At 41.2% G+C, this 18,352-nt stretch overlaps 3 protein-coding genes across 8 annotated transcripts; all 3 read right to left on the bottom strand.

Moving 5' to 3' along the window:
* Positions 1-281: 281 nt before the first annotated feature.
* LOC117569132 (nuclear transcription factor Y subunit alpha) lies at positions 282-2,644 on the bottom strand. 3 transcript variants are annotated; one of them, XM_034250160.2, is made up of 3 exons: positions 2,128-2,633; positions 1,822-1,908; positions 286-1,684 (listed from the first exon to the last, which is right to left on the bottom strand). In XM_034250160.2, exons 1-3 carry the CDS (start codon positions 2,188-2,190, stop codon positions 1,337-1,339), a joined length of 498 nt encoding a protein of 165 aa, XP_034106051.1. In that variant the 5' UTR covers positions 2,191-2,633; the 3' UTR covers positions 286-1,336. The 3 variants fall into 3 exon arrangements, 2 of the variants coding, with proteins under 2 accessions (XP_051864589.1, XP_034106051.1); XM_052008629.1 differs by lacking the exon at positions 1,822-1,908 and having other exon boundaries at positions 282-1,684; positions 2,128-2,644; XR_004572230.2 differs by lacking the exon at positions 2,128-2,633 and having other exon boundaries at positions 1,537-1,684; positions 1,776-1,908.
* Positions 2,645-2,900: 256 nt separating this feature from the next.
* On the bottom strand, positions 2,901-6,259 carry LOC117568867 (septin-1). The gene is made up of 4 exons (XM_034249760.2): positions 6,145-6,259; positions 4,839-5,031; positions 4,517-4,775; positions 2,901-4,454 (listed from the first exon to the last, which is right to left on the bottom strand). Exons 1-4 carry the CDS (start codon positions 6,205-6,207, stop codon positions 3,809-3,811), a joined length of 1,161 nt encoding a protein of 386 aa, XP_034105651.1. The 5' UTR covers positions 6,208-6,259; the 3' UTR covers positions 2,901-3,808.
* A 316-nt stretch (positions 6,260-6,575) lies between these two features.
* LOC117568613 (calpain-D) lies at positions 6,576-18,174 on the bottom strand. Of its 4 annotated transcripts, none has more exons than XM_052008593.1 (9): positions 17,373-18,174; positions 16,020-16,672; positions 14,947-15,958; positions 12,992-13,227; positions 9,972-11,437; positions 8,658-9,287; positions 8,206-8,472; positions 8,008-8,150; positions 6,576-7,306 (listed from the first exon to the last, which is right to left on the bottom strand). In XM_052008593.1, the coding sequence occupies exons 1-9, from the start codon at positions 17,726-17,728 to the stop codon at positions 7,129-7,131; spliced, it is 4,941 nt and encodes a 1,646-aa protein (XP_051864553.1). In that variant the 5' UTR covers positions 17,729-18,174; the 3' UTR covers positions 6,576-7,128. The 4 variants fall into 4 exon arrangements, with proteins under 4 accessions (XP_051864553.1, XP_051864554.1, XP_034105269.1 ...); XM_052008594.1 differs by having other exon boundaries at positions 16,020-16,669; XM_034249378.2 differs by lacking the exons at positions 14,947-15,958; positions 16,020-16,672 and having other exon boundaries at positions 17,373-18,163.
* Between the last annotated feature and the right edge of the window lie 178 nt (positions 18,175-18,352).

The raw sequence follows: 18,352 nt of genomic DNA, 5'->3' as shown, positions 1-18,352 counted from the left end.
TTAATTAATTTTGATTAGCATCAACTTATTAGAGCCCATCGATGCCCATGAGTAACGGGTATGAAACAAAAGAAAATTAATAAAGCGATATTGGAATCGTCAAGTGGTCGCGCAATGGGTGTTCTCAAGTGGCCTGTGGATTGGATGGACGTGTGTGATTTTGCTGATTAGTATGTTCACATTGTGTACAGATACTTATAGGCGACACTGTGTTGAGTAATACCTATAAAAATAAATACTTGGCAAATAATAACAATGTTTTTGGGAATTTTTTTTCTTTTTTAAAAGGGAATTTTCATTTTTATAACCCTTGACGTGAAGAGTTTGCATTTGTTTTCATTTTTTTTTTTTTTGTTCTTGTACATCACATAAATAAATTGATAAATGAGATCAAACACATACAATTTATATACCTTATATATATAGCAAGTATACACTGAGAAAAAAAAGCAAAAAAAAAAAACTAACTAACTAAGCTAGTTGATGTGATTCTTGCGACTTCGTATTCGAGTATAATATTCACTTATAAATACAGAACAGAAACTCGTTTCATGACAATGACAATGATTACATATATGTATGTATATATATTTATATATATAAATATATACCAAGTATATTATGAATTATCGGTCGAGTGTAGTTCTTTATAATTGTTGTTGTCGGTTTCAATTGGGATGAAGACTGGGTGTCAAATGGGTGGGAAGGACGGGTAAATGGGATTGTTAGTGATTGTATTAACATGCGTATAAATATGCAATTAGTTACATCATAAATACTTATAAATAGTTTTTGCTAGGCTTTAGCTTGTCTTTACATATTTCGTATAATTTTGGTATACCATTCTTTTTGTTTGTTTTCAATACAATACAATTTTAAATATATATATATATATACTTGTTACTAAATGAAGGAAGTTTTAAAAACTTTTGCGTCATACTTTTCATTCTTTTCATTTCTCATTTTCTCAATCATATTTCAACGTCATCATGGACTTTTCGCCACGATCAAATCAGTCTGAGCAATTACAATTCAAATGTGCTTGCGAATTATATTCAAACACCCAAGTGTATCGAGTATCAAGTATCGAGTGTGGGGGGGGGGGGGCAAGTGTTTTGTTTTCGTTTGGGGTAAAGGGACGAGTTTAGGGGAATAACGTTCAAGTTAGCTGCGCTTTTTGAACAATAAATTGGCACAATTATTATGACAATCTTAGCACAAACTTAAATTACACAAAGAAAAAAAATAAAATGAAAAATAAACACATATACAAATTGTTAACTAAGATTTAAACTACAAAACTGCTGCGCCGTGGTGGCAACCTTGCCATCTGCCATTAGGTGCAGCAATGATGGCCGCTCTTCACATAATAATTGTGCATGGCCACACTGCCGTTTTTGCTATAGCTGCCGCTGATGCTGCCACCGCCGGCGCCATTGTATTGGCTAAGATTATTGCCGCCATTATTATGGGCAGCACTGCCCGTCGTCCCGTTGTTGCCATTTGTATTTGTATTTGTGTTGTTGTTGGCGCCGCCGCTGCTGTTGTTGTTGCCGGTTCCCTTATCAGTGCTGCCGCTGCTGTTCGTAACGGTAGCGGCTGCAGCGGCGGCGGCTGCAGCATCAAATGCCTTTATATGATTCGGTATTATCTTGCATGTAAATTGACGATGTTGTCCCGGCTCCTGTGCACGTCGATACGATGGGGGGGGGATGGAAAGTATGTGAATATTATTAGCAAATTGTCCCGTTGTCAGACAATACTACTGTACGTACATTTGTGTTTGTGTGTATGGGTGTGTTTGCGTGGAATTCTACCTACCTTTGGCTGTATGGGAAAACAGCACCACAGTATGAATGCTATGAATGCCACCAATGTGCCCACAAGCAGTATGAAATCCTCGATAGTCTGGTCGCACAGTTGGATGACAATAAGGAAGGAACGTTCAAAAATTCATGTTAGTCTTGCATTCGCATGAGTGTGTGTATGTTTTGTTATTGCAATTACGGTATCATGACAAGTGCATGCATGTACATATGTTGTGTGTGAGTGTGTGTGTTTAAGCTTATTTGTATGCATTTGTGCCTTGATGGTTTTGCAGATTTATTAGCAGTCTTTGCCACTTACCGGTTCTTCGCCAAGCAGCACGTGATTTATTAAATAGATAAAATCATCAAATGGTGTCATCATGGTTAGGCGCAAAGAAAACGTCGTTGTCCTTAATGCAGCAGATAAAGTTGGGCTTTTTGTTGTTTTTCTTTTCTTTTTTGGTTACTGCTCGAGCTGCTCGATTTGCTTGTAATTGATTCTTTGCACATTTACAACAACAAAAGCATTGGTCACATAGCACACACTATCACATTAATTAAACGAATAACTTAAAATCAAAATTCGTATTTTTGCATCATTTGTGTGTGTGTTGTTGCGTTTGTTATTGAATAAATTATTCTTTTAGATGAATTCAGACTTTTTTGCTTACAAAAAAAAGAAGAGCTTTCTTAAAGCTGTTTTATTTAACACCTGTGCTAAGATGTGACCACAAACTGCTTTGTCAAATATGCGTTTTAACGTCGTGATGGAGATATACCAAACAAAATAATCAAGTTGCTATAAATATCAGCTGGTTACACTTAATAATGTGCTGTAAAACTTGCATAAAAAGGCGCTGAATTTTGAACAGCTAAAAATTTGCACAAATTTGCTTCAGTGTGACCACAAGTGAAATACTTAGATTTCCTGCAAATAAGCTTAGCTATAGAATGCTGGTACAACTGGTCACACATGAATGTAACGTATATCGATAAGTATTTCATGGCGCAGCAGCATATACATATACAACCATCTGGCAACACTGTTTCAAATTCAAATAAGCCGGTTACATGCAAAACAGAAAAGATAACTTTGTAAATCGTATAAAAAGCATATATTTATATATGTATTCATAGGAGTAGCAATGTAAAGGATTAAATTGTACAGAGCAAGAGGAAATAGGACTCGATTAACATTAAGTGCGGCGCGTTTTTTTGTTTTTCTTTTAAATACATTAAGCAATTTTCTGCTGCGAGAATCAAGAATGAATAATTGATACAAAAAAAATGTCAAATACATTTACGATATACAAAAAATATAGTAAATTGCTGCGTCTTATCGTTTACAAACACATTTCGAGCATATGAACGCACACAAAAACTTAAAAATAATATAATTAAAAGATACACGAAACAGTTTGTTAAATTTTTGGTCACAAATTTGAGACTGATAAAATATGAATTGTTTAACATGGTAGGTTTGAATTTGTTATGCGTTTCACTTAAATTAAATGCAGTACACAAATACAAGTTGTAAAATTGAAATGTTAATTAATATCATGTCGCTAAAATACATATAATAGGAATACAGTTTAGTTAATAAATCGTTTTCGGTTCTTTTAGGAGTGATATGAAGTTCGAGTGTGTGTGTTTGTCTGTGTATATGTGAGTGAGTATGTATGTGTATGTGTGTGTGAATGTGTTCAGTTGCCTTGAGATTTGATTTTACATCTTCGAGTAGTAGGTATAAAAATCACTTTAGCTAAATGTATATATATATATATAGAGTTATAGTTATATCATGTCTTACACATATGTACATATGTATATAAATATATATATATCGGTTTATATATACATATATATTGATATATAAAATGCCAAACAAATACTTGATCAACTTAGAAACTGCATACAAAAAATATATATCTTTGTTGGTTTTTATATGTAAATTGCACAATCGTGCGCTCTCTCTCTCCCTTCGATTATATATCAATCTCTCACTTTTGCGCCTGCATACGCGCTTGCATTTGAGCTAACATCTCCTGCATGCGTCGCAGCTCCGCCTCCTTCTCCTGCAGTATGCGATCCTTCTCCGAGAGCACACTATTTGCCACCACTTGTTGCGTGCTATTGTCACGTCCATGGTCCGACTTGTTGCCGATGCCGTTCTCCTTGCCGCCGGCACCTTTGATGATGCTGCCCTTGGCTAGACGATCGGAACGATAGTTTTCATAGTGCACCTCTTGTGTCACTTCCTGCAGATCCTGCATGTGTGTGATTAGCATGGTGCGTAGCTTAATGAAATCACAATGCTCGGGATTCTCGACCTCAACAACGCCCCAGGGATATAAACGACCGCGCACCTTTTTGCCCTTGACCTCGAGCAATGTGTTGGCGCCACAGACGGCAAAAGGCACAGCTTCCTTCAGTTGCTTCACCTGCTCCTTGTAGTCCTCATCCTCATCGGAATCACAGTCGGGCAGTGGATAAATCTTAATGCCATGGCTTTCAATCTCCTGCATGATGCGGCACTTCAAACGTAATATCTCCTTTTTGGTCAAACAATCGGCCTTGGCAATCACAGGCACAATGTTCACCTTCGAGTGCAGCTTCTTCATGAACTCCACATCCAAGGGTTTCAGACTATACAGAAAATAATTGTTGTAGGGATTGCGATTAAACAATTACGGTATACTTCAACTTACCCATGGCCAAAGGGCGATATAAAATAGAAACAGCAGTGTATGCGATTGTCCACAATGTTGCGACGATTGAGACCGCTCTCGTCTTGGAGAAAGCGTTCGTATTGCTCATCGATGTACTCGAGTATGGCGCCAAAGCTATTCGAATTGTCAATGGCATCGCCAAAGCCCGGTGTGTCCACCACAGTCAGACGCAACTTGACGCCACGCTCTTCGATCTCCACCGTCGATGCCTCCAGCTTGACAGTCTGCTTCTGTTTCTCTGTGAATGAAGTTAATGAATGATTCACTCCACTCCACTCCACTTGTGGATTCATTGACTCACCTATGGCATCGGGTATGATGCGCTCGGGGTAGAGATCGGTGAGAAACAGGCTGTTGACCAGCGTCGATTTGCCCAAACCGGATTCACCGACCACCATCAGCGTAAACTCGAAGCCCTTTTTAACGGACTTGCGATGCACCTGATTCGGCAGATTGGCGAATCCCACATAGCCGGGTGTTTCAATGCTCGAGAACTGCAAATTGAGAAAGAGTAAAATATATACTGATATTAAATATATCCTAATTTAATAGACATTAAACAGAAAGTCAGAAAGTATTTGGCGTGTGCTCGACTGTAAAATACCCGTACCCGTACCCGTACCCGTACACATTTGGTACCTCTAGCTCTCCTATTTCTCAAAATACAGCTGTGTATAGAGCCGGACAGACAGAACGCCGGACGGCTTTTGGTATTAATTGACAGCTAGTTAAAACACTCTTCGGTTAACGGTTATAATTAGAGAGTGGCTTGAGGAAGGAAAAGGGAGGAGGGGGCTGGCTTTGGGAAAGCCTCGCTCAATGAAAGTGTAGACGGCGTCGTCGCCACATTGGAATGCGCAGACACGCACGAGTTTCTCTTGCAAACACACACACATACGTATACACATACGCATACACCCGCACCCGCACACACATGTGTGCATACCAGACTTAAGTATGTCGGCGGCAGTCTTAAAGCCAATGACACTACACAACAGTGCATATTTGCGTACGTACGTACTTATTTATTATGTATGTATGTACATACTGTTTGTGTTAAGTGTGTACATACTTGTATGTAGGTCACAGGCAACAACACAACACAACAAAGGATGGCCACACATCAATGCACGACATGGCACGAGTTGACACGACACAACACGACCCGACACGACATGGCGCAACGTCGACGCCGACGCCTTTTTGTTTTTGCCGGCTAGTGTGTGAATCATGCATGCACTTTATTGAATTTACTGCTTGCTACAGCTACACAGATCTCTCGACTGCGACATTTTTAATTAACAACGCATACCCACAGTTTTTTCTTTTTTTTTGCTGATAATGTCTGTGTGTCTGTGCACAATGCATTTCCATGCCAAGGAATTTGCATGATAAGCAATAAAAACAACAAAAAGGAGTGGGGAAGACGAAGACGAAGAACGCCATCTCAATACGCGTCTTGAAGCTCGAGTTGCAACCGCGCCCAGAGACCAAATTCAATGTTATCCATTGATACACAATTACTCACACACACACGCACATCTTGCTTCACTTGCACTTAGCATATTTCACATAGTTGGTTGATTGCAAATAAATCATGTACTTACGCCCTTTGTATCAGCCATTTTAAAAAAACAAAAATTAAACGACGAACAAAATATGTTGCTCATGAACTGAAATGAACTAGCGCGGCAGTGTGACCGCAAATTCAATTTCAAAACATACCTTTGCGCTTTCAACTCAAATGCACACAACTTGCACTTGCGCAGTGCAAAAATACCGCCCGATATACTGACATTTTGTGGTAAATTTAAATGTTTTTTTTGTTTAATTTATTTATATTTGCGCTAAGACTGGCAACTAGACTGTTTCGTAAATTGATGGTTATTATACAAATTGCGTCAATCAATTATAACAGCATAATTCGATTTAGCTGTACAGTTTGAGGTATATTCACCAGTGTTGCACAGCACACCGACAATGCATTTGACCTCAAACTGTACAGTTTGGTATGCACAACAAAACAATTCGAAATCAGTTTGGCTTTTATAACTGGTAGTATTTTATTTTGAAAACAATACGACATATTTATATGTATGCTGGATCGTGACGCACATGCACTTAAATTCAAATACAAATACAAACATCGATAAAATGAAGAAAACTCGATAGGTTTATGCGGCAACCGTTACCGTTTCATGGTTTCTTTCGGGTTGTTTTTGTTCTTTAACTTTCTATCATTTCATTTCATTTGGATTTTTCTTGTTCATGTTGGTTTTCAATATGTGTGTGTGGATCGTTAACTATTTCATAGTATACATATACAGATATATAAATGTGTGTACGTATGACGTTGACAAAACATCGACTAGAATATGCAATTAAACAAAAAAATAATAAACGAAATAGAAAACAAAATGCAAATGGCAAAAAGGAATACACATAGATACAAATATATATGCTATATATCGTGTGTGTGTGTGTGAGTGTGTTTGAACTAACGTCGACTATCACTGCTCCCAATATTCTCTCTCATGCTCTTCCATCCAGATCTTGATCCTAATCCTGTTGCTCATCCCTGATCCCCTCGATTATGTTATCAACCGTGGCGCATGCAGACCGTGCACATTCTCAATGGGCGGACAGTGGGTGGCACCTGGTGGACCCCAGTCATGCAAACCCCTCGAGTTCGCCAGCCGATGCGTCAACCGATGTGCGATGCTAAAGCCGCCGCTGCCCTCCAGCTGCGTCAGCACAATGATCACTTGCCTAGTGGTGGAGAGAAAGAAAAAACGATTAAGGATACAGAAGTAAGCATAGAACTTAAAAACTATTGCGGTCATCGAAAACATAGATAGATAAAATCGTAGGCGTTTGGGGTTGAGGTTAAAATTAAACTACTCTTTATACAATTATATAAAGGGAGAATTTTAATTTTACATAAGTATAAACTAAAGCAAAATTATTATCAGTATCTAGGAGATATTGTGCCATATAATAACATTTAATTGAAAGATATACTAGACTAGAAAACATTAATTAAATAGCATCATCACTCAGTCAACATTAGCTAGTATCAGTAAATTAGTTATCGATTAGTATAGTACTATATATTATAAAACTATCGATGGCTGCGATTATTACTATCGACTAGCTATGTTTATCAATGGTTGTACTTGGAGTCACTGCGTTGCATCGATTCACTACGTTGTATCGATTAATTTATAAAACTATCTATTGTTGCGACTATTACTATCGATTACCGTTAGCAAGCTTATATTAGAGATAATGCCATATACTATAATTTAATTCAAATATTGACTAGAGTAGAAAATATTTAATAAAGTGACTTCAGGTTTTAACTTATAGTTTGTATCAGTATATTTGAATTAACTAATCTAATATATATACTATCGATTGTCGGAACTATTACTATCGATTATCGCTAGCTAGCTTCATACTCAACTCACCGTTGCAGGGGCGGCACCGAGTCCACCGTTTTGAGCTCGCCGCGCGTCGACACCACATTGTAGCTCTCCTGGCAATCGCACTTCACATGTATCCACTTGTTCTCATGCCGGTTCTCTACCATTACGACCAGACCAGCCCAGCCCTGTAGACAAAATTAGAGAATGAGATGCATCAAAATTGAGAAGTGAAAGACTTACCTTGGTCAGATAGTAGGCGGTCATGCCTTCGCGTCCCTCGTGCCGCTGTCCCTTGGTCAGTGTCAAGCTGATGATGGCATCAGCGAGCAGATGCGGCGATGGTGTTATCTGCTCAACGAGCAGACGCTTCGAGCTGTGTATGGCTAGTATGCATTGCGGATACTGATGCGGATCCTCGATGCCCGTGTGCCAGTGATTAAAGGCCAAGCAGACGAGCAAATAAATGTCACGCTCCAGCATCTTGTGGCAGCCAACAAATCCACGAACCTAAGAGGGGAAAAACGTATCGTTTAAAGTTTAAAACAATAATTATAATCGCATGATTTTTTGTGACATCGTTTTTCATAATCAAAGTGTCATCCCTAATCGCACAGTTTAACCATCACTAGCAAAATCAACCCTGCTTGGTTGAACAGAATAATGGAAAGGTTCTCCAGAAAGGGTTTTCTTACCTGTCGCTTGCTGTGCTCCACGAGTCGCCCAATTTCGGGCGCCGCCGGCGAGCGTGTGCGAAATATCACAACACAGAGATCCAGCTGGGAGCGTTGCGACTTCTCCGAGTTGCGTTGCCCCTCCTGGAAGAGCGTAAACTCCGCCTCCGTTGGCTCCAGCACCGTCAGCAGCACACACGATATCGAGCAGAGCGGCTGAAGAGTGCCCTGCAAGCGCACCTCATTCCAACCGGAACGCACCTTGCAAATGTCAATGCAGTCGAAATAGTTGAGCACATCCTCGAACGAGATCCAAAAAACGCCCTCCGAGGCGCCATGCGGCATTAAAGCATCACGCAAATCGTCTGTCCAAAGCGTCGAATCATCCGACCAATCGCCGCGCCATGAATAATGACCCCATGGATTGCGTAGCTTCAACAGTCGATGTCCCTGGATGTCCTTCACATCGAGCACCGAGTAGGCGTGACGTGGTCGCAGTCCCTTGTGCTGATACTCCTCTTCGTCGACCTTCATGTTGCCGCCGCCGCAGCTGGCGCCCATCAAGAAGCGCACACAACGCGAGCTTAACAGCTGCGCCCAAATCAAGTCCTTGTCCAGCTCATCCTCGCTGGGCATGGGCAACGAACTGGCCTGCAAAATTTGTATTCAGTTTAGTGAAAGTTCAAGGAATAGCTACGGACTTCTATTCTATGCTCCGCTCCTATTAGGAACAACTGGTTCTAAATAATCCTAAACATATGTAAATTTAATCGGTTTTTTTTTTTTTGTATATCAAAGACGGTGACAACCCTTTACAGATCTATTCTCCGATGCAGCCTATTCCACCTAAATCTAAACCTATGTAAGTTCAATTGTGGTTTTACCTTTTTGTTGACAGGAGATGATGACGACCTTTCCAGATCTATGCGCCGCCCTCCTAGGGACAGCTTAAACCTAAACCTGAGGCCTAAACTTAAACCTTAACCTTCACTCGGACATTTTCTTTTTGTTGATAAGTGAACCAGGTTCAATTTTGATCCTTAGATTAGAATTTGTTGTTCATCTTTCTTTTCTTTCTCTGAATCAAGTTCTGTTCTTTCTTTTAAGGATTGTTTCATTCTCTATCGGAACAAAATCGGTGACGGACCTTTACTGTTTTATCTAAACCTTTGTAAGTTGTTCTGTGAGCCTACTTTAATTTTATTCCCTAGATTGTTTCAGATTGTCTTTTCTAATCTCAATTAAGTTACATTCTGTTTATTATTTAAAGAATTGTTTCATCTTCTCCCGGAATCGAACTGGATAACGGAAATGAAGAAAATTCCTTCGAATTACCTGCAATGGAATGCTCTCGCAGGGCGCTCCCGTCAGTGTGGCGAGTCCCTCGATGGCACGACCCGAGACGAGGGCCTCGTAGCAGCCATGGATCTTGGCCACCGCCTTCTCGATGAGCGGCACCCAGAGCTGCTTGCGCTTGGCCTGCGAGTAAACCAAATGTCCGCGCTTGTCGCAGGGCAACAGATCATCGACCAGGACCGTGGTCCACTTGCCATCCTTGCACAGACGCACCTGATAGGCGCCCTGAGCGCAAATCTCCTTCGTCACCAGCACCTCCTTGACGAGATCCTCGCGCTCGGCGAGCACAGCGAGCGCACTGAGCAGCCAACAATTCCCTAAGACACCTTGGCAAATGTCCGAGGGCAACGGGGTGCGAAACACAGCCCACGGTGGATAGGCGCCGCCATCGCAATTGATCTCGTGGGGACGTCGCCATTGGACAACAGGATTGCCGCCATCTAGAGCACTGCTCGCCGGATTGTAGTAAAGACTCTTTGGTGCGGGTGGAAACGAGTCGTCGACAAAGAGTTCGTTGTTGTCGCGACAATATTGGATGATGTTCTGCCACTTGGTGAGCGCTTCGGTTTCCTCCAGCTGTCGCAGGTTCTCCATCAGTTTGCTCTCCTGCCGGAACTCGCTGAGATTCGTGACGCGCAGCGATTTGCGTGCCAAGGCATCGGAGAGCACAGCGTTGACCAAACCACGCGAACTCGAGCAAATCTCACAGACCACCGAAGCGGCACAGTTCTCATACGTGCAGGCGGGACATTGCCACTTCTTGACTGTAGATTGTTGTTGCTGCTGCTGCTGCTGTTGTTGTTGGAGATTGTAGCTAGAGTTGGAGCTGCTGGCAATGTTAAGCGGATGTTGCTGACGCGGCACAATCGAGCCCCCAGTGCTGTGACGCTTCGGTATGGCACCCGAGGAGCTCCGTTGCGTCGGTGCCTGAATCCCAGCCTGTTGCTGCTGCGCTGTGGCGATGCAAGCTGCCGGAGCTGCACTGGCCATGGGCGCTGTGGCCACCGGAAGCGCAGCCCGAGGCGATGGACTGCGCGAGAGACGCGTTGCCGGCAGTGGCAACTGGAGCTGCGACACCGGCGGCGGTGCTTGAGGTGTTGTTGTTATTGCTAGCTCGCTGAGGGACTGAGTGACTAATGATGATGCATGATCCTGCTCCTCATAGGACTGACCATCGGGACGTTCGCGCACCGCGTCCATCATCACGGGGAGCAAACGCATCGATTTGCAGGCACTGCACAGTCCGACGGCGAGCGAGTTCTTCAGCGTGCAGTGGCTGCACGTCCAGAATTCGCCCTTGCGCAGCGTCATGTCCTCGATGGATGAGATGCTCTTCAGCTTGGAGCCGCCGCACACGATGCACGCCATTGCCGTCGCATAGTTGACCAGCGTGCACTTCTTGCACGTCCACGGCTCATCGTTGCGCGGCGACAGCGCGCCAGGAACTGCAAAGAAGAGGATCAACGACGAATTAGTGGGGATATACAATAAACATAAACAGAGCAAAGATGAGGATCAAGTAGTATCGATATTTTTGTTTCTATACTTTTATTTACAATCTATATAAACAATAATTAAATTGTATAATGAATATTAAAATTCTCTGAAATAGCAGTTATCCAATGAGTTCTGCTTTTATATGTTACATATTTTCTGTTGCTTGAATTTATTTCTCGGGGATATTTAGTATGTGGAATCTTTTCAGTCTTCTTAGTATTTAATTGTTGTCTACAAAACTTAAGTCGATATAAAGCATAAACAGAACAGTCTTTCTATATGTTCCCTATTTGCTATTATTCATGGTTAACTAAGTGCGTTTGTTGAAAAACAACTTTATGATTAATAAACAAATAAGCTACAACTGTGTATAAAATCAAGAGTACAGTATTCTTAAAATATACCGAATAAATATACCAAAAAACACTGTAAATGTGCTGCCTATACTCACCACGCTTTTTAAATAAAATCATATTTTGAAAAATATACCAAATTAATATACCTCATACGATATTGAAAATATACCAAATGCTATATTTGGTATACTGATGAGATACCTGCTGCCTATTGTGAATGAAAGCAATCCAGAGCAGTAGTATTCTTAAAATATACTAAATTAATATACGAAAAATACCGAAAATATACCAAGGATACATGATACGCATTTTAAATGCGTATTATATTATAAAAATATACTGATTTAACAGACCTCAAAAATACGAAAAATATACCAAAGGCTTTACTTGGTATATTGATAAAGTGGTACATTCAAAATATACCACAGATTGCAATATATATTAGATTGTCAGCCAAAGAAACTGAGATAATAACTTCCGCAATTTTTACCCTGATTGCAATCAAATTCTCAGTAACCATAAAAACTATAGATATTATTGTCGGCATCAAAAAACGCGACTCTGGCACCAAAAATTTAATTTGCGCGGGCGGAAGTGGGCGTGGCAAAAATTTGAAACAAATCTGAGCTGCGTGGAAACTTAACAAGTACTGTCGAAAAAAATTATATCTCTATCTTTTACAGTCTCTGAGATCAAGGCGTTCATACGGACGGACGGACAGACAGGCGGACATGGCAGTATAGTCTCGGCTGTTGACGCTGATGAAGAATATACATATATACTTTATAGAGTGGGACTGTTACATTAATTTCCTGCCAGCACAAAGTTATAATTCACATCTAGCGTATGAGTAACGGGTATAAAAATTACCACCTCAACATCCTGAGAAGTTTCCTGTAAGGTTTGAGAATCGCAGACGAAGGCTTGAATTAAGCATACTGTAAGCGATAATCAGAACTAACCAAGGGTTTGATTTCCACTGTGATGAATCATTAATGCAAACACCTTCTCAGGAATTTCCCATATTATAGATTAAACGCTTTCTTCGAGTATGTATATACCCAACGAAAAGGTTCCCATCATTAAAATTCCCAAATACAACACACACAATAATGTAATGAAGAACTCTTCAGGCTTGTGACTCACCTGGTGCTGGTTGATCTTGCTGCGACTGAGACTGCGGCGATGGGTCGCACATCTCACAGGACTCGGACCAGAGGCGATTGTAGGCGTAGGAACATTTGCCGCAAGTCCGCAACTTTCGGCTGCCCTGGAGCATCGATTGCTGCTGCTGCTGTTGCTGTTGTGATTGCTGCGTCTTATTGTCGTTGCGTGGCGCTGCTGGAATGAGTCGAGCACTCGCTGCTGCCGCTTCGTGCGTGCTGTAGAACGACAACGAGAACGAGAGCAAGAACCAAGAGTGAGTAAGCTTGAGAGAGTCTACGCTTGCATGCACAAATAAAAACAACAACAAAAACAAAGCAAAAAAAAAATAGCAACAAACATAAATCGACTCTTGTTAATTAGCAATAAAAGTAACAAAGAAATACATACAGCAAATTAACGCAAAAGCACAAATAAATAAAAAAAACCGCAAATTGACTTCGGCCTTATCTTCGGTTAGACGAAGTATCGAAATGCTTTGATTAGAGCGAGCGTCGCATGAGTCAAGCTGACATGATAATAAAGAGGCACTCAGTGTATTGACTGCTGGAGACCCTTTCAAATATGAAATGTGATTAATAGATTAATAGAAGCGAATAATAAAGAAAGCGTCTCACAAAGTATTGACAACTGCGACCCTTTTAAATACGTAAAGCTTGTATAATGGTAAAGAGTTACTCAATGTATTGACTGCTGGAGACCCTTTAAAGTATATTTGAATTGATTAATAAAGTGTCGCACAATTTATTGACTGCCAAAGACCCTTTTAAGTGTGTAATGAGAATAATTGAATTAAATAATAAGGTGTGACCCTTTATATTGACTCTTACAGACCCTTTTAAGTATGAAACGAGAGTATGGATATTCATTAAAAAAACGTCACTCGATGTATTGACTCATAAAGACCCTTTTCAGTATGCAATGAGCATAATTGAATTAAATAATAAAGCTTTACATAATGTATTGACAGCTGAAGACCCTTCTAAGTTTTTAAAAAGAATATTTGAATAGAATAATAAAGTGTGGCGCATTGTATTAACTGCTAGAGTTAAGTAATGTAATAAGAGTATTTGAATTTCGTGAATTGTTAATTAATTCAACATACATTAGTAAGCAATTCGAAGTATTATTATGAATGTAAAATGAGTTCCAAGCAATTGCGTTGTACAAATACAATTGCAAAGTTCCAAAGCACTTTTTAAACGGCCACTCAAAATACGATTGAATTTTGAGTAATTAATCCTTAAGCAGATTTTCAATTATTTAAATTTTGGAAAGAAATTGAAAATTATTCATAGAAATGAATACAAATGGAAATGGAACTCGGAGAGTTGAATTCTCAGTTACAAATAATGTATAAACTGCCAAATTATTAATATCACTATCTAATATAGTCGAAATGCTTTACCTAAATATTAATAACAACACCTATAAGTAAATCTATTCATTCATGACATAAATATGAATATTCATGAAATAAAATTATTAATTTAAGACATATACATAAATATTCATGTATGTCTTGAATTAATAGATTTTAATTGCTAATCAGCTGTCTATTAACTACAACTAATGGACTCGCTTTTTTTTTTAGTGTAGAGCATTCGATCAACGAAGCGTGGCGCATGGTGAGCAAACAATAAAGCGAACGATCGTAAACTGCAAACGTTCTTATACGATATATGCACACAGCTATATAGATCTAGATATACACATTATAGATCTATAGTTGCGTGTACATTTGCAATTTTCATTCGTATGACTAATCAGCAAATTAAGCAGAAAACGAAACAAAACGAAAGCAAAAACACACAATCGAAAAACAGAAGCGCAATTGTTAAGTGTGCAATTAGTTGTTGTTGTTGCTGCAGCAACAATTGTTGTGATTGCTTGTTGGTGTTGTGGTTGTTGTTGTGGTTGCTTTGATTGATGCCTACATTTTGGATTCAGTCGTTTTGCGCGGTCCCTTCCACACCTTGGCATAAATGGAATGCTCGGAGGCCGCATAAAATTCACTCGCTGCACTCACAGCTGCAACTGTTGTTGCTGTTGCTGTCGATGTTGCTGCTGCTGTCGATGTTGTTGTTGCTGTTGTTGTTGACTCCGACGGTTCCAAGTGCGCTTCGTGGCTAAGCTCGTTGCTGGCTGCTGCAGTTGTTGTTGTTGTTGCTGCCGCCGCTTCGCAGCTGCCATCGATCAACTCGAAGCTGCTGTTGTTGCTATTATTGCTGTTGTTGTTGCACAGCAGCTTCTTCTTGTGCAACTTGTGCTGCTTATTCACCTGCGCATAAATGGGTGTCGTCGTTGTCACCTGCTGCTGTTGTTGTTGTTGCTCCAAGCGCAGTTGCTGCTGTGCAATGGCAACGCATTCGTTCTCATAGAGCTTGTTGCTGTTGACATTGTTATTGTTGTTGCATGTTGTTTTTGATGCTGTGCTTGTTGTTGTTGTTGTTGATGATGTTGTATCACAGTGCTGCGGCATGTTGCTGCTCCAATCGTTGACCGCTATAAAGACGCCGTTGCGTGGAATCGTAAACTGAGAGCTGCTGCTGCTGTTGTTGCTACTCGTTGCCTGACGTTGTGGCTGCTGTTGCTGCAGCTGCTGCGATTGTTGTTTGTGTTGCTGCTGCTGCTGCTGATGTTGTTGCACTTGCTGTTGCTGCTGTTGGGGTTGTGATTGTGATTGTTGCTGCTGTTGCTGCAACTTAGGCGGCAGCTGACGCAACGGCTTCGTCACAACACTTGGCGCTGGCTTTTGCGCCGATCTCGACAGCGTTGTGATGGTAAAATTATATCTTTTCTTGGCGCACGCTTCGCGCAGTTTGTTGTTCTGATTCTTGTTGTTGTTGTTCTGCTTGCGGCGACAAAACGTATCATTGGCAATGGCAAAACGCGAATTGCTGGCAATGGGCGTTGGCGTCGGATTTGCCACAGCAGCCAAGGGCACAGCTAACAACAGAAGAGATAAATTAGTTATAGGTTATATGCAATTAATTTACATTTCACTTACCTGGCGGCAGATTGAAAATGTCCTTGCTAAAGTTATTCACGTAGCAAACGTGACAACTTCGTTGCGTCGCTGGATGCGCGCTCTTGTCAATGCTTGTGCTCAGGCTTTGAGTGCGTCGGAAGCTGAAACTTGTGCGTCGTGACTTCTGCTGACGTCGATTGGCATGTGCCGCCTCCAGTTCCAGTTGCTCCTGCTCCTGTTGCTTCTGTCTCTGCTCCTGCTCCACTTGACTGCTTAACTCCAATTGCACTGCTGCTCCTCCTCCAGTTGTTGTTGTTGTTGTCGTTGTGGTTGCCTCAGCTGTCGTTGTTGTCGCTGTTGCTGCCTCATGGCGATGCGTATGCAGCGTCTCCTTGTAAATGGGCGCCAAGTAGCTGACCGTGTCACAGATCACACAATGCCAGGTGACCGAATTGTTATCGGCCTCACAGGCGCGACAGCTCCAGCGACGATTGAGTGCCGGATTTGAAAAGTGGCGATACAGCTCAATGGAGTTCTTGATATATTTGCGCGTCTCCTCGCAATTCCCGCAATTTGCGGGCAAATTTTGGCTATTCCGTTGCGGTCGCTTCAAGCAGCCGCGCAGCAGCGATTTGTACACATGTCCGTGCTTGTTATCGATAACAATGCCACTGCCTGGCGCCACCTGTCTGCTGTCCAGAGAAGATCATTGCGGAGATTGAACGGAAAGTGAAGAGAGTGGAGAATAAAGAAAACAATGGGCCACAACACACAGCAAAACCAACGTTTTATATGCGTTGCAAACTTAGCTCCACGTTCTGTTCCTTCTTCCTCCCCCCTCTTCTTCTTCCACTGTCTGTGTAGTGCAAGGTTATTTCAATGTGGTCGCAATTATTTTTGTTTCTTTGTACTGCTGCTGCACTTTGTATTGTTTTTTTTTTCAATTTAAATTTAACTCGTTTGCTTTGCTATATTTTTTTTCTTCTTCACTTCCTTTACCGAGCGCAATCGATAAAATTGTAAACAAAGTTTCGCTTTGTTTCCCCAAATCGATTTTCCCCCCAAAAAAAATATATATATATAAAGTGAGTTCCTTTTTTTTTTTGCTGCAGTTGCTGCCAATTGTTGTTGTTGTTATTCAGTGTGTACACACTCACATATAGACAAGCAGACCGACGGACAGACAGAGAGACATACATAAATAACAGTTAGACAGAGTTGCCAACGAACGGAACGAACAAACCGAACGAGAGAAAAGGACAAACACGGCACGCACACAAACACATACGTATGCAAGTTGGGCAAGCTTTTGTGTGCTTGCCTTGCATATCACCCACACACATACATACGTACACGTTTACAGTGTATGTGTATATGTAAATCCATGCTTACCTGGTCACAGCTTTGTGCTTATCAACAATTGTCGCGACCTCCTCATCACACTCAGTGGCCAACTCCGCTGCAGCCGTCACCACCCCCGCGACAGTGGCTGTGCCCCCGCCTCCACCTCCTCCAGCGTTTTGTCGTTGTCGATGATGCTGTTGTTGTTGTTGTTGCTGTCGCGGCGGCTGCATTTGCTGTGATTGTGATTGCTGCTGCTGCTGGTGATGATGATGATACAATGTTGCGGTAGGACTGGGAAATACCTTTCGAACGGTGCCGCAATTGAAACATTTTAGCGATTCCGTTGGATTAATTGTATTGCATTTGCTGCACGACCATTGTAGAACCGAAGATATTGTGCCCATATTGCTGCTGCTGCTGCTCTTCTATCGAAATTCAAATTCACATCCAATTCGCACACAATTCACGATGCTGTTCTGTATATGAATGTGTGTGTGAGTGTGCGTGTGTTTGGAGTGTGCGATTGTAATATGTGTGAGTGGAGAGTGTAGAGTGGGGAGAGAAGCTGCTGCTGCTGTTGATGATGATAATGATGATGTTGATGAATGATTGGTGGAAGGAAGTTCGCTGCTCCGTTCACAGCCAGCAGTTGTTGATGATAATTGCATTTAACTCGTTCACGCCGCGCGCTGATTTAATACTTTGAACTGTTGCACCACAACACAGCATATTTAGCATATAATGTGTGGGCCAACCTTGTTGTAGATACAGATCCTTAAAGCAGCAACAACAATAAGCCTAGCGCCAGCCAGCAATCCAGCCCACCAGCGTGACCGCTATTTCTATTTTGAAAATATACCCATTTTCGACACAAAAAATGCCAAGATGACTATTGCCATTTGGCTACACTTCCAAGGAATACATTGGTATTTTCGCAAAACTGTATATAAAACGGCAGAACTGTTTTCAAAAGTCCTTTTCTCTATTAAAAACTAAAAATGTCTGTCATTATAATCTTAAATCAACAT

Source organism: Drosophila albomicans, chromosome X (genome assembly GCF_009650485.2).
Source record: "Drosophila albomicans strain 15112-1751.03 chromosome X, ASM965048v2, whole genome shotgun sequence".
NCBI classification, from domain to species: domain Eukaryota; kingdom Metazoa; phylum Arthropoda; class Insecta; order Diptera; family Drosophilidae; genus Drosophila; species Drosophila albomicans.
The sequence above is the reverse complement of the archived record's forward strand: the minus strand, read 5'-3'. Positions and strand labels throughout refer to the sequence as shown.